At 43.3% G+C, this 26642-nt stretch overlaps 1 protein-coding gene across 1 annotated transcript in view; it reads left to right on the forward strand.

Annotated features, from left to right (window-relative positions):
- Positions 1-26313, forward strand: part of LOC122788675 (extracellular calcium-sensing receptor-like) — a 140752-nt gene extending 114439 nt beyond the window's left edge. The window contains exon 4 of the mRNA XM_044055570.1: positions 25376-26313. Within this exon, the coding sequence (XP_043911505.1) occupies positions 25376-26313 (938 nt within the window). The remainder of the gene's footprint in view (positions 1-25375) is intronic.
- The last annotated feature ends 329 nt before the right edge of the window (positions 26314-26642 follow it).

Below are 26642 nucleotides of genomic sequence, written 5' to 3' on the forward strand. Positions count from 1 at the left end.
TGTGGTCTGACATTATGTTCAGGTCTTAAAGTGTGATTCCTGTTTTCCTCTCACAGGTGCCGAGGTGGGGCTGGTTCAGTACAGCAAGGAACCTGATGTCACTGAGACAGACAGTGATCATGAACAGTGTAGCTCATGATCTCACCAGTGCCACTGGTGTTCCACGGACTGGTGAGCAGGTCAGGCACCATTACTCTGACCTGAAGTGACATAAGGAGGATCAACAGGACCAGTGGATCCAGGAATCCCATGGGATGCCTAATGCCCCAGTACTGAGTAAGTAGCCATTGTATTAAGTAGTTAAGAATTGCTATGCTTGTCTATACTATGGATAGGTATGTCTCAATATCACTGCATTTACTTCACAGCTGCAGGTGTCCGGGCTATGAATCAGCAAGCCCATGAAGATAGGTTGCAAAAGCTGCATCATCAGGCAGGTTAGTAATTATTCTGCATGTACTGTTATATAAAATAAATGAGAGAGCCTTCAAAAAGTGTTTTAACCCAATAAGTAAGGTGTAATAATCCTTTAATAAAAGTATAATTCCCGGAGTGCGTCTGTGTCATTTTCTTTGATATGTTGTTGTATTGTTGCATTTCACAAATAGTACTGTTGTATTAAGCAATGTTAACCCACACTTGGCTAGGCCCATATAACGTGGATGAAGGGAGTGCCAGTAACTTTGATGCATATTTACAGCCCTCAACTGTTGGTTCATGCCCAGCATGTACAGGTTAATCTGGCACATGAGTAGCTTGGTATTTTGTTCCCCAGAAATGTCAGTGTGCTGCCAGAAATGTAGGGAGCTGTTAACATATAACTGATACTTTCACCTGAACATATCTAGATAATTATATGAAAGTAGAGCTGTCAGTGTACCATCTTAGCAGTAGTGTGTCTGAGCAACTCTCAAAATATGTAGCAGGAACATCTGCATCTTGGACAGTTTGTATGTAAGATACAGCTTATGTATATAACGATCTAGCAAAATCCAATTGCACCATATAAGGACATTGGGTAGTGTAATAATACATGTAAGGGACATATAACTGCAGTTAATAGGAATGTAGTGAAAATTAGAAGGATATACAAATTAATTGAGCTATCCTTTTCCACCCTACTGTATGTGCATAAAAAATGCAATTCCACACCTAAATCGGTATGTCTAATTTCAAAACATTTGTTGGGACATATGTCCTATTGGTTTATAAATAATTGCATTTATTTCTATGCATGTGCCCTGTTAAAATACCACAATATTGGTGGCCTGTTGCCATCAATTCAACATGCATGCTGTTGTAATGTCCACTATTGTTCTATATATGCATGTGTTATGCTTGCTTTTCAACTGTTGAAAATCTGGTGTGTTGGGTTAATGGGAATACTTCTGCATGCTGTTATAACTAAGTGGGAATGCTGTTGACTGTTACTAACCCATATCTTTATTAAACCCTCCAAAACATAGTTCGTATGGGAAGGCCGGTCCCAGCGGACCCACCTGCCCCACCTCAGCTGGCCATGGCACCTGGCACCAGCAGGTCCAGTGCCCAGCCTGGGACCTCCTTCTACGTTAGCTCTGTGCCACCTTCAGGTGGAAGGGCTGCAGGGGATGCCCCCCCCATGCAAGCGTGGGTGGAGGAGGGCCACCTATCACCCTTCGAACGGTCCGGGCTGTGATGCATAGAGAGATTGAATGTTTTGTGGCAGAACCTCTATGCAGCTTGAGGCATGAGTGGCGCAACTCCCAGGTCAGCCTGCCCCTCCTACACAGCCCCCAGCACAGCCACCCTCTGGTCTGTGAAGCTGCAGTGGTGACTGCCCATGGGTGGGGACCTCAGTCCCACTGTTTCCATCTGTGGGCTCATGGGCTTGCGATTTCTAAACATCCCTCCCCGTCAAAAGTGTTCACCCACAACATGTGTTGTATACTGCCCCTGTATGCGTCTTGTTTGTCTTGTCTGTTTACCTCCCCAACCTACCTCCCCAAATATACTTACTTCTCTTACCCCACATTCCACTCTCACCTGAAAGAAAAAAAAATGGGCAATCTGCTCCCAAAAAAAAAAAAATTACGCCCCATACATAGCTGCCCATTTTGCACACATGTCCACTGGACACATAAAATGTAATTTAATTGGCATTACAACATGATTTGTTGTCCTCCCCTCTCTCTCAGGGGTTGAAGGTTTCATATCTACCTCCAAATTTATTCCATATGCACAGTTGTTGCTGTTAAAGAAATGGGCAGCTATGGACCTTCCCTACACCTGTCCTGCACATCCTGAGCTACTTTCCATACTGCCTTTCCCTCTTTATGCCCCTTTTTCACAACTTTCCTATCTCCCCATTTTTCTTTTCTTTCAAAGAAATGAGCGCGGGGGGTTAGCACGAGTAAGCACCATTAAGCAGTTGTTAGCGGGTTTGCGTGAATGTGTGCATGTTTGTGCTTAGCTAAGCATTGCTAAGCATCGCGTAAACCTGAACAAACCCACTTACAACTGCTTAAAAGTGCCTTAGTCACTCTGCATGTGAGGGCCCTTGTTCTGCTCAGGAGCAAAATATAACACCTCTGTCAGTCTCGAACCCCGGACCTTGTACACACTACACAACATGAAGTACCACTAAGCCACGGTAGATATACAACAAGTTGGTGATGAAATAAATATATCATGCATCAAAATGAGTGAATATAAAGGAAAAATAGGAATGCCATACCACACAACTTGTTCTGTGTATCTTTACCAACAGTTGTTGTGGGATTACATTACATGACTGTGAGAAGAGAAGCAGCCATTCTAGCAGGAAATAATGTTACACCATCACTTTACAACCCCACTCAGTATCACAGCAGGACAAACACTGGTATATCTGTTTAGGGCAGAGGCCATACCTCCCAACTGTCCCTAATATTCAGGGATGTCCCTGATATTGACACAAATTTTAGCTCTGTTCCTCTGAATCCCTCCTAAAACTACTGACTTTGGCCAGAAAGGTGGTGAATTACACTTAATGAATAATTACAATAATTAAGAGTTAGACACTTCTTTTACTTCAGAAAAGGTGTATTAATTCATATGCTCTGATTCTCTCAATGTTTCAACTTAATGGCACTAACATTTTAAAGGTGCCCCTGACTTTTTCCTTACTTTTCCCTGAGTCTGTTCAAATATGTACCTGAGTGTTTGAGAGGTCTGGCAGAGGCAGAAACACAGAGGCATATCAGCCTTTCTGCTGTTAAACACTGTGCAAATAGCTTTGGAAGGAGTTTCGGAAGCATACCCTTATGTAGGAATACAACACTGAAATACAAATGGATGTAGCCATGTACTCATAGCAACCAACTGTAACAATGCCATTGCTCTATTGCTGAAAGGACCTGTGTGGTGCACAGAAAAAAAATAACAGGCTATTCTCTGGCTACCATGTGGATAGATCCACAGTTGGGAGTTACGCAGACAGATTACTTGCCTTGATCAACTAACATGTACACAGCAACCCTGTAAGTCCAGCAAGATAAAATCCACACAATAATATTTACGCTCTCTGTACTTCTGCACCCCTACCCAAATGTAGAATATACCTGCGTGTGCAGGGTCTACCAAGGATGTAGGTAAGCATACTCACAGTACTGACATGTGTCCAGATTTTCTGAGCAGCTTGTGCTAATGTCAACACTAAAATAGCACAAACTGTTTAGAACTGAGTAAATGAATATTCACAGTATAGCAGTTCACAAACAATTATTGTGCCAAAGGAATACATCTCAATAACTAGCTTTGTATGGCAGTTAATTGTAAAAGCTGAAAAGAAAGTACATATTTCCATGTATCTTGGGGTAGCATTTTTGAGGGGTGAGTACATTTCTACACTGACAAGTGGGTACTGGAAGCAGCAACAGTAGGCCTGAGTACAAAATGTAAATCTCTGGCTACACCCCTGGCTTCTGATATAAGAACTATACCAACCTTCTGTCTTAAACAATGATGTCCACAGCAAACAAGGATGATCTCCATCTTGGAAAGCTGAAAGGGCGACGCCAACCTGAGTTAGCAATTTATAGTACTGGGTTGCTATGACAGTGATTACTGCAATTACTACACAGCAGGCTGCATGCAATTAGTAAGTGGTGGCCACTAATTGGTGCAGAGGCCATCACAAGCTCATGTGTAAATACCTACAAAAGCAGGCTGCAATCTCTGCCAACAAACTCAATCACCCTATTGCAGAGAGAGAGAGAGAGAAGGACAGAGAAAAGGAAAAAGAAAAATAAATATCACCAAATCATACAAAGGAAAGGTATGTGACACATATGTATTTACTGGCATGTAGTAGATGTTATTGAAGAATAGTCTACATAATGTGAACCATTCATATGTGGCAACAGTACTTATTTATGCATAGATGTTCTGCTTAACTACTGCTATGGACAATACAGTGTGTACCTGTGGGTAGTGGGACATATCTGTGAAATGTGTAGCTCAGCATTAAATGTCAAAGATCTGATCCATGTTATCTGTGTTCTGTACAGTAGTGTGGCCAATGGCTGTTGGGGGGATTAGCGCTGACATTATATAAACATGGGTGTGACAGAACAACACATGCATGATAGTCATATTAAAGTGTAGCTTAGCATTGGCATTTGTAGCCATATATACCCCCCTAATGTTAGTGTGTGTTCACATGTGACACCTGTTTGTGTTGCAGCAAGGCCCAACAGTTCAGCTGTGAGGTCCGGGGACTTACAACAGTGTGGACCTTGTGTGTGTATGCCACACACATACAGAGAAATATATATGTGTCATATATATTCACATCTGTATATGTGCATAGAGCAGGGGACATATTGCAACTGTTTGTGAAGGGTGGAGATATATATATATATCGGTGAAGGTTAGTATGCGCATATTTGTATGTAGGTTTTAGTGTGTGACAAACAAGACAGCATACAGTGCTGGTATATGACATGTGGTGGTTAAATACTGTGGGTGGTTTGTTCAGTTTGCAATGTTGAAGCCAGTGAGGCCTGCTAAAGCTACCTGGGCTGTGAACACCTTCAATGCATTCATCCCAAGACTGTGCAATTTTATTACATTACTGTACACCTCACATCCTTTGTATAATTGATATTCTCACTATGAAAGGTGAAATGTATATGTGCCTACATATATATGTATATGTACACCAATGGATGTGTATATGTATGTATATATATATATATATATATATATATATATATATATATATATAGTTATATATACTCATACACACCTACATCTACTTCTTGAAATACATTCTCTGTACTGTTAACTGACTGTGATGGTCAATGTGTTTGTGAATACATCAAAGATATGTATCTGTGGGATAGCTTAGTGGGAAACTGTTTATGTCATGGTATTATGAGTCCTTGCTTTGATCCTAGCAAAAGCTGTGTATTCTGTTGCTAGGCAGAAAAAGTACTATTGCATATAGTGTGATTAAGTCCCTTGATTTTAACTAGGGTGTGTCATTGGAGGCTAAAGCACTACATCTATGATTACTGATTGGTACTGATGTTGAATCCAAATCCTGTGTGTACTGTAGTAGTACTACTTGAAGCTCTGGGCCTGTACAGCAAAGTATGGTGTATGTCCACATTGCTTGCATCCACTGTTTTGTGTGGTCCCTGTATTCATCACATATTACATTTCTCAAGATTAAGGTTGTGTAAGTACTGACACACAGTACTGTATAGTACACACTGAAAGCTCATCTGGTTTGTCATACCTTTGTGTCCTGTAATTATGTCTAATGTCTGTGTGGGTATGTCTATAACATGTGCTTTGACATATATGTGGTAAAACATATAACTGCGTATCTAGCAACATTCATAGTGTACTACAAGAGTATGCAAACTATATTCCCAATTGTGCACATATTTTGGACACGGGTTTGCCATTAACAAGTTGTGTGGTGTAATAGTAATACATTTACTGGACCTTACACTCATTGTGATGGATGATATATTTCTTTACACATCAGCTTGAGTATATCTGCTGTGGCTCGGTGGTGCATCATGTTGCATACAATGTGCCAGGTACTCTTGTATAGTCTTATATAGTGATTTTATTTTGTTGCTGTGCAGAACATGGTTTATTAGACTGAGAGTGAGCCAGGCACTTCCAAGCAGTTGTGGGGTGAGCAATAATAAGTGGCAGTTAAAGTGTTTCACTCTTGGTTAGCTAATTGGTTGCTAAATATGGCAGTTCAGTGATATCTGTACTGTATAATGTTAAATGTGCCATATGACTTGCTCAGACATATTTTCATATTTATGTCTTCTGGTCTCATGTTCTCACAAACCAGCCAGGACCAGCAGGAGCGTCCTGCAATGTGGCAAGATGTTGTCTGCAGGGTAAATGAAGTAGGCTTGCATAACCGGACATATGAGCAGGTACGCCACCCCTGCAGTGATCTTCTCAGACATGTCTGTCAGCATGCTGCTGATGTGCGGAGACAACAGCTTTCAACAGGAAGTGGTGTTAATATCCACCCCCCCTCACCAGAGTGGAGGAGCTGCTCCTGAGCCTGGTGGCACCTGCCCAACAACAACAGCAGCAGACATACACCATGATGGAGGTTGGAGCCACCCAGCAAGCGCACATGGAGCATGCAGGTAACATGGCAAATCTGTAGACTACTGTTATCTGTATTGGTAGATCATGCATATGTGAGATGTGGAGTGTGCTGTTAAAAGATGTGGAGCCTGTTATTGTGCAATACTGATCATTTGGAACATAATCTGTAGCCCTGTGAATGTAAACTGTTGTTGTACTGTAAGATTGCAAGCACACAGTAGCAATGCCACAGTTGTGGCCACTGACAAACTGTCTCATCTCTATGTAGGTCCCTCTGGGGTGACATCAAGGCAGCGGACAGATGCTGGTGAGTGTGTTCTGCATTTATTATTGTAAATAAAAAGTGCATGTCATAGTTAAGGTGTAGGCCCTGTACACATGTAACACACCTACCTATAATGCATGCTGTGCATGTTTGGTGTAAGACCACGCACATCTCACTAATGTGGTTAGCTGCCTCAAACACATGCAATACCCAGACCATCTCAAACAAATGTGGCTAGACTGTAGTGACCATTGGATAGGCACAGTTGATACTCAACATGCACATAACATACACATCTATGTCATACACAGAGCATTTTAACATGCTACACATAAAGGATTCCCAAACCCTCTGTAAAGACACACTCCAGTATCCAAAATCTCATCCACACATTACACATAATATACCTGAGGGGTAGAGGCCTATCATGCGGCATTTAAACACTGCAACACACTACACATTCATGTCAGGGAATGCTCCTTATTGGCCTCTTTACAAACTCATGTAACGACTGTTTGTGAAATGGTGAATGTAGCCAAGTTAGTACAGGTCCGGTACAGCATGAGTAGTGCTGGTTTGGGAAACATTTGTAGCCTTGAGTGACCACATGATGCTTCATGATGATGGCCTATGGTACTATACCCCATCCAGTTATTGTAACCACAGTACTATACATAGCTTTCATTGCTATACACCTTGCTATACACCTTAATGTTGCATGTGTGCACACATATGCACCTCTAAACAATATGCATACCAATCACCATTTGCACAACTGACACATATATATCTTGTGATGCTATTGTGTTTTGAATACCTGCACAGCAATGTTGTGTCCATGTATGCATTGTGTTCCAGGGGGAGGCCCATCACCTAATAACAAAACATGTGCATCAAAGCCATGTATACTGTAACAAGGACTGTCTACACTTGCACTGCATCTGCTTTAGGGAGGAGTGTATTTTTGTGTGTGTGCATGTGTACATGCTAGCATGTCTGCATGTTGTCTGACATCATGTTCAGGTCTTAAAGTGTGATTCCTGTTTTCCTCTCACAGGTGCAGAGGTGGGACTGGTTCAGTACAGCAGGGAACCTGATGTCACTGAGACAGACAGTGATCATGAGGATAGGTGTGTTCAGGCACAGGCAGGTTTGTCAGGGTCTGTTGTTGGGCCACCAATTGACAATACACAAGTCTCCACCCCATCCATGCACACAGTCATACTGCCTGTACATCCATCATCACCATTGCCCTTAGCTGAGGGACAGTGTACGGTTGGCACTGGCCAGGACAGTGTGGTATCTATGGCACATGTATCAGGACACAGCAGCCATAGCCAGATGTCTGAAACGGTACCACATAGGCAGATGCCCAGGGGTTCTCGTCAGAGCAATGCTGGTCATCATGCCCCTGGCAGATGTGCCACACCTCTTTCTACCCCACGCATATTCCAGGCTGTCATGGAGGCACAGACATGAATGGAGCGGTACACCAGACAGGCACTAAGGGCACAGAGGGCTCATAACACCTCTGTAAATGACGGTATCCGTGACCTAGCAGGTGCCATACGTAATTACACTGAGGTCACTGATAGATGTTGGGGTGAGACATTGGATGTCCTCCACAATATCATGTCCATGTGTCAGGACAGTGCGGGACGTTTGAGACGTCGACGTGGATGTATGCCAGCAACATCAGCAGCTGGAGGTCGCCGTGGACATCTAGCAAGTCACAGCCACTCCCGTAGTGCCAGTACTAGCCCCAGCAATGTTGGGGGGGCTTGTCCATAGACCATCCTAGAAGACCACGTGCACGTGGCTCTGGCCAGTCCCAGCAGGGACCTGGATCCAGTGGACATATGTCAACCTCTTTGGATAGTACCCAGTCTGGATTAGTACCTGGTACTGTCTGTAGCACTCCTGCCAGGCACAGGTTCCATATCCATGGCCAGAGATGGTGATCTGTAAAGCCTGCCAGGTACAGTCTGTAGCTGTCTCACAAATCCCCGTATATGGCAGCCACATGGTGGAACTGTGTGCATGCAGACACACACACACATAAACCAGAAACCTATGGCAAACACATACCCACATACATTACATCAACATTGGCCCATAACAGTACTCATGGCCCTCACACACACACTCACACACACATGTCGATTGCATGTCTCAGTGTAGGCCTCTGGCAAACCAACAATGCACCCTGTGCATATGATGAAACCTGTGCCACCTCCTGTCATCTGTAACATTGATGCAGGAACAGGCTAACATGATGCTGATGCACAGGGTGACTTTAATGAAGTATAGCAGTGGTTGAATGTGTAGCATGTTGTCAGCAGTAAAGTGTAATGATATCCTTGAAGGTGTAGCTGAGCAGGCATGATGCATTAAAGCTGTAATTAGCAATGTTGTATTGTTTCCACCAGTGTTTATTCCAATTGTGTTTTGTTTGCCCATGTGCCACTTGGCTGATGTGTGTAGTTGTGTCAGCATGTGTTATACAGTGGAGAGTAAGTGTGGGGTGTGTGCAGCACAGGTCTGCAGGTGTACATTTATAACCATGGTGGAGGTACACTGTCTGCATGTATGTGCATATTGGACACATGGGCAGGGTGACATGCCCTGTATTGGCCAGTGTTAACACTCCATACTTTCTATTGGTGGCCAGTATGCATTGTACTACACACATTTTGGAACTTGAGTACACATGTGTGTGTATGACACAGGTTGACACTGTGCTGTCGGTGATGCTGTTGTTGCTATCTGTCATTGGTTTGCATTACTAAGGTTAACACTGTCCCAGCTGCATAATCCTTTATTAATGCACACTGTTCACCTACAGAGTTGCATGGACCATGCTATCACAAACACAAGAAATTCTCACTTATACAGTAAAAGTGCATTAGTCTCATGGACCCCTGCCATAAAATAAATGAAGTTGTACCAAAAGAGTTACATACCAAGAAGGGATAACCTCTCTGGTCAGTATCATTGGGAAAATACAATCCCTCAATAAACATACAAGGCAAGCTTCAAAATACAAAATGGCAAGGATTCCAAAGACAACACTAAAGCTTTCTGCAGTGTTGTTCACAATCTACAGGGGAAATCTCAGATCGGGTCACAGTTAATGTAATTGGTCACAAACTACACTTATCTGACTGACATTCCCAATTCCTTGTCAGACAGTTTGAATGCAGATTTCACCACCCTGTCATTACACAAGGGCCACATTTCCAGACCTGAAGAATGTATAACCTGATGATTCACAGACACTCTAGATAAACATCTCTTTAACAAAGTATGCACCACAGTGGCAATGGTAATGGACAGTGTCCCTGGCTGTGTCATACACAAGCTGACATATGAAGTCCCCACTCACCTAAACGCTCTGTCCAGATGCAGCCTCTATACAGGTTACATAATTGTGGAATGACACACGGTAATGGTGTTCACAGTTCACAAGGGTTGAGCTACGTCTTCTTCTTCTCCTTTCGGATGCTCCCATTAGGGGTCGCCACAGTGCATAATTTCTTCCTGGCCTCTGCATCTTGCGCTATCACACCATCCACCTGCATGTCCTCTCTCACCACAGCCATAAACCTCATCTTAGGCATTAATTATTAATTAATTATGAACCTATGAACCTATGATTTTTTTCCTGTTACCTGGCGGCTTCATCCTTAGCATCTATTTCACAATATACTCTGCATACTTCTTCAGCATATGTACAAACCAACTTAATCCTGCCTATCTGGCATGGTCTACTAACCTTCAAACCTGGCCTGACCCTCTAATATACTTATTCTTAAACCTGTCCACCCTCATCACACCCAGTGCAAATGTTAACATAAATTGATTAAGGGTAGAACTACAAGAGGTCCTGGAAACTCTCACCCTATAAGCCAGACCAATGTTATCTGGAAGGGTATGGAGCACAGCATTATGGAACTCATTAACAGAGACATTATGAACCTGCAAACACTGCACCATACCCACTTAGGTTCTCTAAAAGCCAGATCATGGCTCCTACACCTAGTAGACTTCAAGCCAGTCAACAAAGCTATAGGTGAGGGAGGGTAGGTCAACACAGCCAAGCTATAGCTCACCAGCAATTCATACCCATCCCACATACTGGTATTATACATAACCTCAACAGACTAACCATAAACAATTGTTAGATGATGGCTTGACAACTGACACACAGATGGAGGACATACAGCAACATTTGCAGCCTCCATGTATTATTCTATGCCAGTAACAAGTGGTATTCACCTGCACTCAGTCCTGGGACCACTCCTGTTTGGCATATAGCTTTCTTAGGTACAAGCAAACACAGTAGGGATATGTCTGCCCACATCTGATGACAATGCATACTGTGGGCTATACTTTATTCTCCAGATAACACACACATCCTCCAAAAGGGTATCATACAGACAGATACCTGGTGTCAAACTCATGCTGTAAAGCTATAAGCCTAAGAAAGCATAGTTATCCACTTTTAGAAAACAAAGTATCCCCAGAGTACCATATAGGTAGTAGCCCCCAAAATGTGGAACAGGTACTAATGTATACATAGAGCCATGTGTTAAGTCATCTCTCCTTTGATGATCACATTACCAAAGGGTTTTGGAAATCCCTCTGTGGAGCACATAAACAATAAAGGGCTTGCATGCAGATCCACAGAGGTTGCTGCACACCTATAATGATTAGTCATCTTTGCCAGACTTTGCTTGCTTTGGAACAGGTTTCAAATATACCTCAAGCATAAACCTTCACTCACACTCTTCAATAGAAACCGTGATGAGTGGATGTGAAACAGAAGACATAGCCCAGGAAGCACTGCAGTGGCTAAGCTTGTCACAAGCATACAGAAGTGACCTAAGGTCTGGAAAGTTCCAGCACGCTGTGACAAAGATAACACATGCGTTCATGGAGAAAGCAGAGTACTCACCTATGAAATACTTGAGGTCACATGTATGTATATGGATTTGCCCCACAGCTACCTTACATGTGTAATGCACATACAGTTGTCATTGTGATATTTCATACACTAGAAAAATCAAAACCCACTCCACATTGGCCAACTATGTCACACACCTGGAGCACAGACACACACACAGTCAGCAAGTACAAGATTCAAACTCTTTCCTACTTACATTATAATACTACAGCAGTATGCATTTACATGACGTGCTAAACACATTATTGGGATTTCACTTTTCCACAGGTATATTTGTAGGTTGTTGACATCATGAGACTTGACAAAGATGAGTATACCACCTTTAAGGTGTGTGAGTAGTCTCCAAAACGGTCGCTCCTCCCCAGGAAGACACACACACACACACACACACAGTTGGCAAGTGCAGGATTCAAACCCCTACCTAACTACATTATGATACTACAGCAGTACGCATTTACACGACACACTATACACATTACTGGGATTTCACCTTTCCACATGTATATTTGTAGGATGGTGACATCATGAGACTTGACAAAGATGAGTATTCCACTTTTAAGGTGTGTGAGTAGTCTCCAAAAAGGTTGCGCCTCCCCAGGGAGACACACACACTCACACAGTTGGCAAGTGCAGGATTCAAACCCCTACCTAATTACATTATGATACTACAGCAGTACGCATTTACACAACACGCTATACATATTACTGGGATTTCACCTTTCCACAAGTATATTTGTAGGATGGTGACATCATGAGACTTGCAAAGATGAGTATACCGCTTTTAAGGTGTGTGAGTAGTCTCCAAAAAGGTTGCTCCTCCCCAGGGAGACACACACACACAGTTGGCAAGTGCGGTGTTCTTAATCCAAACTAAGTACTTCACACTTCAGCAAGCAATATGGAGTTACAGGGTGCAATACATACATTACTTGCTGACAGTCTGCACAAAGGTTTTTTTTCTGTGGTCTTACCAGCTGTTGCATGTGCCAATTAAGGTACATACCAAATGGGGCATTGTACTCTATTATTGGCCTAATGAGTAATGAGTAGAGGGGCACAATGACCTCTCTTGATCTAGAGGTGAACCCTTTTGTGATTAGGTGGGCTACATAGAAGGAATATGTAACCACTTTGGCAATGTGATTATCAAAGGAGAGGTTACTATCTACCTGGGTCCCCAGGTCCCTAATTACATTTTCCGTACCTAGTGGATTACCACCTATGTGGTAATTCGTGGGCACTTTGCTTTTTCCAAAGGGGATGACTATGCATTTTTTGGCATTCAGCTTGATGCCATGGTTTTGACACCAGGAATCTGTCTCTGAAAGACCCTTCTGGAGGATGTCTATGTCAGCCAAAGAGTTGATTATGGCCCCCAGTTTGCAGTCATCTGCGAACTTGGTCAGCCATAGTCCTCCTGTGCTTGCCTGTACCTCAGAGAAGTATATACTGAACAGGAGGGGGTCCCAGGACAGAGACCTGTGTGATGCCACTTGTGACTGGTTTAGAGTCAGACATGGCACCCGCAACTCTGACCATGTGTGTTCTATCTGTGAACCAGTTGGCCACCCATCTCATGACATAGGGGTTAATGTTCAAGCTGGTAAGCTTGTCTATGACGCCAGAGTGGGGAATGGTGTCGAAGGCCTTAGTGAGGTCCAGGTAGGCTGTGTGGACTACCTTCCCTTCATCTATGGCCTTGGTAACTGTTTCAAAGAAGTCAACTAGGTTTAGGAGGCAGGATCTGCCTTTAACAAAGCCGAATTGGGTAGGGTCCAGTGTCTGGAGCTTCCCAATGTCTCTCTTTATGAGTTCCATGATAATTCACTCCATAGTTTTGCAGACCAGGCTGGTCAGGCTTATAGGGCGATAGTTCCCAGGTTCTGTTGTGGCACCATCTTTGTGGAGCGGGATGACTGTTGCTGCATGCCATTCTTTGGGTACATAGCCTGTGGTAAGGCTGAGTCTGAACAGTGAATTTAGGTGAGGGTTTAGTTCGTTTTGGAGCTCATATAAGATACAGCCTGGGACACCATCCAGTCCCATTGATGCTGTGTTCTTAGCTTTGGAGAGGGCTATTTTTACCTGCATGCCCGTGATGTCTGGGGCTCTGCATTCTTCTGGGATGGACACAGGCCCTTTTGGGGGTGAGTGGGGGATGAAGTTTGCACTAAACTTGTCCGCCAGGATGTTGGCAATGTCAGTTGGTTCAGTGCATTTTTTGCCATTTTGCAGTAGCTGAAAGCATATCTGAGAGTTGCCACCTAAATGTTTGATATAGCTAAAGAAGGCTTTGTGGTTATCTTTAGATTCCTTGGCAATTTTTCTTTAGAAACTGGCCTTGGATGATTTTATGAGCGATCGTAGTTTCTTGCTAATAATGATCAGTGATGCCTTTTTGGAATTTTGCTCTATCATGTAGTAGTTTCCTCCATCTGTTGTATAGCTTATTTATGGCCAAGGACCACCAGACTGGTTTCCTCTTTTTGGAGGAGTGAGTCTTGGTTTTATTTGGGATGGCTCGATCCATGCATCGCTGTAGATGCTCATATAATGCACTTTTAAGGGATTCTGCAGATTGGATAGCATTATCCTGTAGCAAGGGGGCTTTGAAACTTTCCAATTTGGTCTTGTGAAGTGTGAAGTTTGCTTTTGAAAAAGATTTTCACAGTGGTTTCCTTGACTGGGGGTGGGGTTGGGATGTGGATGCCCAGTGTGATTACTTTATGATCTGATCTTACCAGCGAGGGGTTTACCTCTGGTGTAGAACACGGATCCCCCATGTTGGTGATGATCAGGTCCAGTATGTTGTCACCTCTAGTGGCCATGGTGACCAGCTGTTCCAGGGCGTTTGAGTTTATAAACTCTAGGAAGCACTGGGCAAAGGAGTTTGTACTTGAGTAATTCTCCCAGTCAAGGTTTGGGTAGTTGAAATCTCCTAATATCATGGTGTTTGGTAGGACCTTTATATTTTCCAGTGTTCTCAGGAATGCTGAGTGAGGGTCCTGAGACAAGGTAGGTGATCTGTAGCAGGCTATTATTTGATAAGCAGCTTTGCCTACTGTTAGTTGCACTTGGATGATCTCCGAGGCCTCGTGCTGTGCCACTAATCTGGAGGTGTGGGTATCCTTTATGAAAATGGATACACCCCCTCCTTTTGTATTTCAGTCTGGGTTTTTGGGCCAAAGCTCAGAGAGATTGAGATTTCTTTAAGTGGAGCATGTCCAACAGCTCTGTGTTTGACATAGTTTTGTATGTTAGGCAGAGATCACCTCTGAGTAGGCGATATGTGACAGAGTAAAGCTGGAGTGTTTTGAGATGGTCTGTGTAGGGCATGTATTTGAGGCTGCTAATCCTCTTTGTGAGGTATTTCTGCGGGCTTTCCAGTTGTTGTAGATGTCTTGTGAGGTACATATCAAAAGGGGCATTGTACTCTATAATGGATCTGAGTGATGAGTAGAGGGGAACAATAAGCTCTTTTTTCTGCATGAGAAACCTTTTGTGATGAGGTGTGCCACGTCGAAGGATTTCCTGACTACTGTGGTGATGTGATTATCAAAGAAGAATCTACTTATCTTATCACACTTTCAGTGTTAATTATACTACCGCCTATGTTGTAGTTCATGGGTACAGAGTTTTTACCAAAGGGGATGACAATGCACATTTTGGCATTGAGGTTGAGGCCGTGGCTTTGACACCAGTGAGGCCCTTTTGTAGGATGTCCACATCGTTAATAGTTCTGATTATGGCTCCTAGTTTGCAGTCATCTGGGAACTTCATTAGCCAAAGACCTTCTGTGTTAGCCTGTACTTCAGGGAAGTAGATACCAAACAGGACAGGACACAGGACTGAACCCTGTGACACTCCACTTGTCACTGGTCTGAAGTCAGACTTGGAGTCTGCTACTTTCACAGTGTGGGTTCTGTCAGTGAGCCAGTTGGCAACTCATCTTGTGACATAGGGATTTATACCTAGTTTAGTGAGTTTATCTATAATTCCAGAGTGGGGGATGGTGTTGAAAGCCTTGGCAAGATCTAGATAGGCTGTGTGAGCCACCTTACCCTTGTCTACGGCTTTGGTGACTGCTTTGAAGAAGTCTATCAGGTTTAGGAGACATGATCTTCCTTTTACAAAGCCAAAATGGTTGTGGTCCAGAGTTTGGAGATTGCCAATGTCTTTGTTTATAAGTTCCATGATGATACGTTCCATGGCCTTGCAGACCAGGCTCATCAGGCTAATGGGGCGCTAGTTCCCAGGGTCCGTGGTGACTCCCCTCTTGTGTAGTGGGATACCCGTCGCTGTGCACCATTCAGCAGGCACAAAGCCTGAGATGAGGCTATGACTGAACATGGTACTTAGGTGTGGTGCCAGTTCGTTCTGTAGTTCATGTAGAGAGCAGCCTGGGATGTTATCTGGTCCCATGGATGCTGTGTTCCTGGCTTTGGAGAGTGGTTTTCACCTGTGCAGCCGTGATGACAGCACCTTTGTATTCTTCCAGTATAGAGATGGGCTCTTTCATGGGTGAGAGGGGGGGTAAAGTTAGCACTGATCCTATCTGCCAGGATGTTGGCAATATCAGTTGGGTCTGTATATTTAGTGCCATTGTGCTGTAACTCAGAGCAGATCTGAGAGTTGCCATTGTGATTCTTGACATAGCTATAGAATGCTTTGTGGTTGTCTTTAGAATCAGTGGTGATTTTGTTTAAATAACTAGCTTTGGAGGATTTTATCAGGGATCGCAGCTTCTTACTGAGGCTGACCAGGGAGCTCCTCCACTCATGGGTTTTACCCTCTTTTGCAACAGTTTCTTCCTTCTGTTGTGCAGTTTGTTTATGGCAGAGGCCCACCAGATTGGCTTCCTTTTCTTGGAGGATAGCGTCTTGGTTCTGTTTGGGATAGCATGATCCATGCACTCATGTAAGTGCTTATAAAGTGCAATTGTGTAGGATTCAGTAATCGTAACTATATTGTCCATCTGCATGGGTGTCCTGAAGTTCACCACTTCTGTCTTAAGAATCATGAAGTTGTCTTTGGAGATAATTTTTAACATGGTTTCCTTAATGGGGGTGGGGGCAGAATGTGGATATGTATGGTAATTAGCTTATAGTTGGATCGGACCAATGAGGCATTGACTTCAGGTGTGGAACACCGGTCACTCAGGACAAACCAAACCCAGTAACCAACACAAATAACCACAAAGTGAGCTAAATGCTACTCATTGCCAGAAGTCTCAGCCTCCAGATACACACACTCGAGGCACTTCTCAGTATGGAGAATATTGATATCTGTGCACTAACAGAAACCTAGTTCAAGGCTCCAGAGAGCACACCAGCGCTACCAGGATACTACTCATTCCATACCTTCCAGCATCAGAGCCTGGATCATAGCACATAGGGTGGGGATATATCCATATTCATCAAGGATACCTACACCTCTCTCTACATGCTCTCTACAGGACATGTACCCATAGAATGTTGTACAGCAACGTTCTTCCCACGCCACAGGGGTGGGGCCACAAAAGACCCTTGGCATTCACACTCTATGAACCTGACGAGTCTGATCTGCAAGGCAATGGAGCCAGTCATAATGAAAGTCAACAATAAAGACATTGGGAATAGTTGAGCACATCTAGTTTGGCTTCGTCAAATTCAGATCACACCTCCTGAACTGGGTGGATTTCTTTGAGACAGTTACTCAGGCTGCAGATGATTGAAATGAGCTCCACACAGCCTACCTATACCTCGCTAAGGCCTTTGACACCATTCCCCAATCAGGTATTATAGATGAACTCACCAACCTGGGCATGAATCCATACATCACAAGATGGATTGCAAACTGGCTCACAGATAGATCCCACAAATTAAGAGTTGCTGGCTACATGTCAGACTCTACACCGGTAACAACAGGTGTCCCCAGGGTTCAGTCCTGGGGTCCCTCCTGTTTGGTGTAGACTTCTCAAAAGTACATGCCAACACATGAGGGTTGTGGTTGACTAAGTCTGCTGGGAACTGTAAAGTGTTTGCCATAATAGATTCCACGGATGACACAAATATTCTCCAGAAGGGACTCTATGAGACAGATGTGTGGTGTCAGAATCATGGCCTCAAGCTCAATGTGGAAGAATGCACAGTAATCCCCTTTGGTGAAAAAGTACCCACAAACTACCACATAGGTGTTTACCCCCTTAAAACTGACAAGGTAATAAGGGATCTGGGGACACAAGTAGATAGTCATCTTTCCTTTGACAACCATGTTGCCAAAGTGATTGGAAATCCTATGTGGCCCACCTAATCAACAAAGGATTTGCATCAGGATCAAAAGAGGTAGTGGTGGCCCTGTACTCTTAAGTCATCAGACCCATCATTGAGTACAATGCACCATTTTGGATGTACTCAACTAAGCATATCCAGCAGCTGTAGAGACCACAGAAGTACCTCACCAAGAGGATTACTGGCCTCAAACAGTTGTGTTATGCAACACAACTGGTAAAACTAAATCTGTTCTCCGTTGTGTACCACCTACTCAGAGACACACACTGGCTAACATACAGAGCCATGTCCAACACATAACTGTTGAACATGCTCCATCTACAGATAACAAAACTGAGTCGCACTACACACGCCAGGGATATGAACCTCATCACAACAATGAATACAACGTGTTGGTGGGATAGAGTACCATCCCGGACACTTGCCTTACTGTGGAACAGAGTCCCAATGTACATCAGACAGAGCCCCTCGCTGACATTCTCCAATAGGAACCTTGATGAGTGGATGGGAAATAGACAATTCACGCCAGGCATCACATCAGCAGCCCCACTAGAAAGGGGCTTAGGGTAGTATTAGAACTAGGGCTTGGTAGACTACCGAATGGGGTGGTGAAAGCTGCACAACTTTCCTAGGCTAATATATGCCTTTGTGAAGATAGTCTACTACATACCTATGAACCTATGTGACTGGTACATGTCTACAGATAGTAGATGTGTACTTCATTGTGCAGTCATGTTATACAGCAGGCACATGGACCACATACACTGTAATGCTTACAGATACTGGTGGCTGTTAGGTACAGTGGGTGAGATGTGCACCTCATGTCTTTTGTGCCATTGGGATGTGTGCTGGGTGGGACAGTCCTGGATGGCTCCCTGTCATGGTCACTCTCTTACACACATCTCTGTCCATCCATCTTTGGCTTATTATACCTTGTTCCCTACATATATATATATATATATATATATATATATATATATATATATATATATATATATATATATAGGTACATAGGTAGGTAATAGGCTATCTGCCTGAAGGCATATATTAGTATGGCCAGAGTGTGCAGGTATCACCACACATGGGGTTAGTTCCCTAGGCCTCTGTGTAGTAGAGCTGATGAAGTGACCCATGGTGTGGCAGTTCAGTTTCACATACACTCATCAAGGCTCCTCTGGAAGAGTGTCAGTTAGGGACTCAGTTTAATGTAGGTTGGGAGCCTGTTCCAAAGCAAGGGAAGCCTGTGAGTTAGTAATATATCCCTCCAACATGTTCTATTTATTGCTGTGATGATGATATCCCTAGAGCATGTAGCACAGTGAGCTTGGGTTTACTTCAGATAGCGCATGTACATCAGTTCTGCATTGGACATGGACCTGTCTGTTGGGCAGAGATCACCTGAGTAGACAGTATGCAACAGAGTACAGATTGAGTTAAATTCAGTCTTGTTGCATGGGGCAACTGTTTGAGGCCAGTAATCCTCTTGTTGAAGTACTTCCATGGTCTTTCCAGCTGCTGAAGGTGCCTAGTCAGATTCATCGCAAGTGTGCCGTGATAGTCTCTAATGTGTCTGATGACTGATGAGCAGAGGGAACCTCCTTTGACCAACATGCAAAGACCTTGGCAATTTGTGGGAACACATAGCATGATTTTCTAACCACTTTGTGAATGTGTTTCTGGAAGTAGAGATGACTATCCACATATGTCCATAGATCCCTTATTATTACCTCCATATTTAGGGTGCTGGCACCTATATGGTATTTGTATGACTGTAGCTGAAGGCCATAATTTTGACACCACATCTGTCTGACTGAGACCCTTTTTAAGGATGTCTCTGTTGTCCCAAACATCGATTATGACAACCTTTTTGCAGTCATCCACAAACTTTGCTAAACATAGCCCTCATGTGTTTGACTGTATTTCTGAAAAGTATACACCAGACAGGAGGGGTCCCAGGACTGAGCCATGGGGGACAGCAGTTGTTACCAACTTGAACAGGAGACCACAATTCTTACCTTGTGGGATCTATCTGTGCCCCAGTTGGCAATCCATCAGATGACATACATGATTATGCACAGGTTGTTGATTTTGTGGATATGACATGTGTGTGTGGGATGTTGGAAAAGGGCTTTTCAAGGTCTATGTAGGCCATGTGGAGCTCATTTCATTGATGTATGTCCTGGGTGACTGCCTTGAAAACTGTCTAGCAGGTTTGGGAACCATGATCTGCCCCTGACCAAACCACAATGGGTAGGGTTGGGTGTTTGTAGGCTCCCAGTAGCTCTGTTTATGAGTTCCATAATGATGGACTCCGTGGCCTTGCAGATCAGGCTTATTAGGCTTATAAGACTATAGTTCCCATGGTCTGTTGTGCACCGACACTTGTGGAATGTGCCAAATGTTGCTGTACAGAGGCTGAGTCTTAACAGACTGTTCAGGTGCAGGGTCTGTTTGTTTTGGAGTTCACATATGACACAGCCAGGGAAACCATGTCATCCCATAGACGCCGTGTTTTTAGGTTTGGATAGAGCTGTTTAACCATTGTATATACGATTTCTGGGTTTTCACAATCTCCAGGTATGGTAGTGGGCCCTTTTGTCAGTGAGAGGGGGGTAAATATGTATGAACCTGTCTGACAAGATGTTGGCAATGTCAGTCATGTACATGTATTCATTTACACTTTGCACTGACTCAGAACATATATGAGTTTACATTGATATTTATGACATAGCGAAAGAAAGCTTCTTGGTTCTGTATGGACTCTTTGACAATATTTTTGCCAAAACATGGCTTGGATAAGGTTAGGAGTGCTCATTGTTTCTTGATGATACTGATTGGAGATTTATTGATCTTCTTTGCATTTTCACTTTCATTGAACAACTTAAGTACTTGTAGTACATAGTTTGATTAAGACAGGGGTCCAATATATTATATGGGTCTGTTTTCATATCACTGTGTGCGCAAGGCAAATTGGTGAATAGTAACAAGTGCCTGGAGTAAGAACTGCAACTGCCAGATATGTGTGGCCCACTGCTGTACTCAGACATGGCCTGTGTGTGAGCATGCCCAGTATGACCTTTCAGTATGTTGCTGACTGAAATTTGCTAAAAGTGTGTGAGCATGCCCACTATGGGCATATATACTATATGTGTGTGAAAAGTCAAGTTGGTTTTTACTTCAGGGCTCACCTTTGTGTTGTACATCGACAGGAAGCACGCTGTGCCTGCAGGGCTTCCATGAGTCAATTTGTATAGACTTATCAACATTTCTACATACAGGGGGAACAGCTATTATTTGTACATTTCTACCCGGGGGGCACACCTGACTGTTACTGTGGGTGTACATAGAATGAGGGGTACACCTGACACTTACACATTTGCTAGGCCTGCACTGCTATGTCAGGCACTCCATTTCAGTATGTACTGTTGCCTATTGTACTGGCTTGAGGCATACCACTGTACTACAGACCTTAGCTTCCAATTACATGCATATTAGTTTGTGACTTCATAGCCTACCCAACCCACATCACACTGCCTGGCCTGCTGTTATCTGTCTGCATAGGCCTGGAAGGAGGTTACTCATATGCCTCTTCAGAGGGCAGGATACAGCATTTGTTTGTGTTTGCGTTTTTCTACAATTGTCCTGCTGGCTGTGACTGTTAGGTATGTGACCCCCCCCCCCCAACTGGTATGTGTGAGTGACTTAAGTTGTGTCTGTGCCAGTGATATGCTGTCATGGCTTAGTTGTTCAGTGCTGTAACTATAGTGCACAGTATCCTGAGTTTGAGCCCTGTCACTGCTTTTTATTTTCCTGCTGGGCAGACCTGACTGGTTAAGGAACAGTAAAGCAGGTGTGAGTGTGTTTACCCAACTTTGCCCGACTTTGCCCAACTTTACCCAACATTGCCTGACTTTGCCCAACATTGCCCAACATTGCCCGACGTTGTGCTGGTTAGCACAGTGTGCAGCTACGTGCAATTGTATTTAAATATGCTCAATACTGGTAAATTTTGCTTAGCAGTGCTTTATATTGCTTAAAATAGGGACTCATGCCTCAGGTGGTGCTGCAGGGCTGCCTATGTCGAATGCACATATTACACTCCCTATACAAGTTTGAAAACAGGTAGTGTCAAGTTATGCATCCCTTTTACTGTATGTGTGAGTCAGAGAAAGGTGTAATTTCCATGGTTCCTACTGAGTCAGTGTATGTGCTATGCGTTGCCTCTTTGCCAAGGCCAGGGCATATTGGGCACACCTCCTTCTGCCTACTGGGGCAGGATCAGGTTGTTCCTCATCTGAGTCACACTGTGCCTGTGCAGGCCTTGGCAATGGTGGGGGGCTGTTTGGCCCTGCCCCATGTTGTTCCTGCTACAGCTGTTTCCGCAGGATCATATTGAGTAGCTTGGCACATACAATGACAATTTGGGTACATGTAGTTAGTGAGTACTGCAAGGCTCCACCAGATGTGTCCAGGCACCGGAACCGTGACTTGAGCATCCCAAACACATGCTCAATTATGTTTCTTGTTTGTGCATAAGCCTCATTATGGAGTTCTTGTTCGGGTGTGTGTGCATTTCTGATGGGTGTCATCAGCCACGGCTCCAGTACGTATCCAGTATCCCCCACTAGGTGACCATCAGGGATGGCCCCATTGGCAAATCTCTGGTACAGCTGCATCAGATGGCAGATGTGGGAATTGTGATAACTTCCAGGGCAGCCAGCACACACATTCATTATTATGCCCTAGGCATTGCACACGACCTGGCAATTGATGGAGGGGAAGCCCTTGAGGTTGATGTAGACCCTACCCTGCTCACCGGGTGGTGCTTTGATGTGTATGTGCGTGCAGTCTATTGCACCCACTACCTTAGGGTGTTCTGCTATTTGGTGGAAAAAACGCATATTGCTGATCAATGCCTCACGGGAATTGGGGAAATATACGTGCTCACCGACATGTGCTGACATGGCATCCAGGAACTGGTGCAGTACCCTGGATGCTGATGCCTGTGAAATCCTCATCATATCACCAGTTGGTCTTTGGAAGGTACCTGTAGCTAGTATTCTTAGGCCAACACATACCTTGGTTCCCACTGGGATGGGTTCCCCTCTGTTGGTTCTGTGTGTGAGGCGTGGCCGGCACAGCTCAACAATTTGCTGCAGGAGGTCTCTGTCCACCCTATAGCGCTCCACTATATCCAGCTCATGTAGCCCCTGGTAGGTTACCCTGGGTTTGTACACTCTTCTCCATCTCCTCCCTTTGGGTTGCTCAGCAGCATTCACAACATCACCACCCTCAGCACCTTGCACATGTTGGTTTATGATAGCAAGAGCAGCCCTAACATTTTGTCTGACTTTAAAGTTTTTAAGCTTTCCCTCTTTGTATACTGCAGTGTTGCAGAGTTCTTTGGAAAAAACAGGGAAGAATGCTGTTTGCAGAGTTTAAAGTGCTGGGCTGGGCTAGACTGCTACCTGGGTAATTGGCTGATTCTGATATATTTCATCTGGCAGCTCTGCTACTTCTCCTTGGTTAACTTCCTACTACTTCTTTTCCTTCCTTTTCCCTTTCTGTTTCCGCCCAGGGAAGCCGCGCAAACAAGCTCACATGCGCACACACGTTGTGTGCACGTTTGCAAGAAATTTCAGATATATTCACGGCATATGCCTTTGGTTTCTGGTTTTCAAAAAGGACAACTGTAGACACACCTCTTGCAATCCTGAGCAACTCAGGGCAAACACAAGACACTGTGCTCTAATAAGCTTACAGCCTTTCTGACACACCCCCTCATGATGTTTCCTATATTCTGCTCTACTACTCACCTACTCCTACACTTACACTCTTGGGACATGGCTCACATGCTGGGGAAAATTGGGATTCACTATCCTTATCCTCATTTGCATAGGATTGCCTACTAATGCACGGTTACATCTCTCACACTGAGCTCCCCCCCCCCCCCTTAGCAACCACTACTCAGTGGCCATGTTGTCTTCAGCCTGCCATTCACCTGCATGGCAGGATAAGTTTTTTAGTGAAAATGGCTATTTTTGGCTATTTTTAAATTATTTTCTTGTTTTTTTAAAGCGCCGCACATTTGCGCAGTGCTGTGCTACACTTAAACATCAGAGAGCGGGAAAAAAAAGTTAGATTTTAATAATTTTAAACATTTATAAATGCCAATGGCCTTATATTTGGCCATTGGCATACTTCAACTGTATGCATCCTTTATTTGGAGCTGTCATAGCTCCATTTAGCTATTTGCAGAACTGTACTCCGTTACTAATGGAGTACATTTCTGCAGATAACACTAATCTTCCACGGACAGGTTAGTGTTTCCTGGATTGCAAATTTACCTAATTTGCATAGCTTTCAGCAGCAAATGATGTAATTTGCATACCATGACACTGTCTGTGCAAGAGTAGCTTTAGCAGCTCTCGTGCATGCCCCTGCTGGCTGTACCTGGATCGCATGGCAGACATATTGCCTCTGTGAGCTCCTACATTCTTCTTGCACTCCGTGCAAGCTTTGGTAAATCCGGCCCAATATATGTGCACTTCTGGATTATATGACACATCTTCTTAGATGGGATCACTGTAATTTGTCAGGAAAGTTTTCACTGTGTAACAGTTTAAATATGTTCTCTCATCAGGTTTACTTATTATTTAGTATGTATTCTGATTGATTAGGACAGTATGTCAGAGATACTGAATGGCCTTTCTTTGGTTATATAATTATGGACAAGGAAGAACAATTGTTTTTACATAGACTGATTGATTGTTCTTGTGGCTAGATTGTGAAAGTAACACAGTGTGCAGTGGTATAGGACACCACTTGGGGACGACGGCATGCTTGCCCTTCTGCAATTAAATAGCATACTTTGGTATTTGATTTATTTATACAACTTGCATGTGTAAGATAACTACCTAGTTTCTTTTATGTTGAAACAGGAGAGGACCGGTGTGTTACATGAATGGTTTTCATTGAATGTGGACACCATGAGCACTCCTTGATAAGACTGGATAAGACAATAGAGATTACATTGTTTACCAAGTATGATTCTGTAACCTTTACTAAATGTATGAAATTTCTTCTGTTAAAGCAGAATAATATGGTAATCTATACTGAAGCTGAATCAACAACTAATAATTCATAGTAAAATAACTCATTCCAGTTATCTTAGAAAAGCTAATTTGTTTTTACTAACTGTAATAGTGTAGTGATGTTAGATGCATTTCAGTAAATCACTATTTTATTATGCTCCAACAGATGCAAATATCTGCTTAAAATGTCAAGATCATCAGTGGCCAAATGACCAACATGATGAGTGTATCCCAAAGGTTGCAGATTTTCTATCTTATGAGGAAACCATCAGTGCATTTTTGGTTACTATTACATGCTTTTTCTGTTTTACCACAGCTACAGTGTTCTGCATCTTCATAAAGTACAGAGATACACCCATTGTCAAGGCAAACAATCGAGGTCTCAGCTACCTTCTCCTGCTGTCTCTTAAGTTATGTTTCCTTTGTTCCTTCTTGTTCATTGGTCAGCCAATGAAAATGACATGTGTGCTTCGTCAGACAGTTTTTGGCATCATGTTTTGTATAAGTATATCTTCTCTACTGGCTAAAACCATCACAGTGGTCATTGCCTTCAAAGCAACAAACCCAAACAGTAAGTTACGGAAATGGGTTGGAGCCAAATTACCCTATTGTGTTATTATCAGCTGCAGCCTGGTGCAAGTTATTCTATGTACTGTTTGGTTACTTATTTCACCACCATTTCCAGAAATGAATCTGAAATTGCCAGCTAGCCACATAACATTAGAATGTAATGAAGGTCAGAATGCATTTTTCTACTGCATGTTGGGGTACATGGGCCTTTTAGCTATTGTATCTTTTGTAGTTGCATTCTTGGCCAGATCACTTCCTGACAGCTACAATGAAGCCAAATACATCACCTTCAGCATGCTGGTATTTGTAAGTGTTTGGCTTTCATTTATTCCAGCATATCTGAGCACAAAGGGGAAATATATGGTTGCTGTGGAGATATTTGCCATCTTGTCTTCCAGTGCTGGATTGCTTGGTTGCATTTTTATTTTCAAATGCTATATCATTTTATTGCAACCTAACCTCAATAATAAAGAAAATTTAACTAGTAGCGAGAAATTCAGCAGAAACAGGGGGCATTATTCTGTGAGCTGTTAATGTTTGCAAGACTGCTGTAAGAAAACTTTTACTGAACAATACTTGCGGCTTTTCTTTCATTCCTTCAAGCTTTAACTGTTGTAAGGTATTTTAAAATGCAAAGGGAAGGGGGGGGGGGTTGGCATAATGTTAAGGTCTTTACCTCAGAAACAAAACATGTAGAGTTTGACTCTGAACTCTGCTTATCGACCAGGCTTGTAATCATCTGCAGACTGATATCCTAGTATTTGCTTATGAAGCTATGGAGCTGAACTTTGTTACAAGTGTAATTGTGTTTGTTTTAAATGTAATAATTTCCTTCCTATCTGATAATGAACTAGTATTAAAAT

Source organism: Protopterus annectens, chromosome 14.part0, assembly GCF_019279795.1.
Source record: "Protopterus annectens isolate FY-2018-M chromosome 14.part0, PAN1.0, whole genome shotgun sequence".
Classification (NCBI taxonomy): Eukaryota; Metazoa; Chordata; order Ceratodontiformes; family Protopteridae; genus Protopterus; species Protopterus annectens.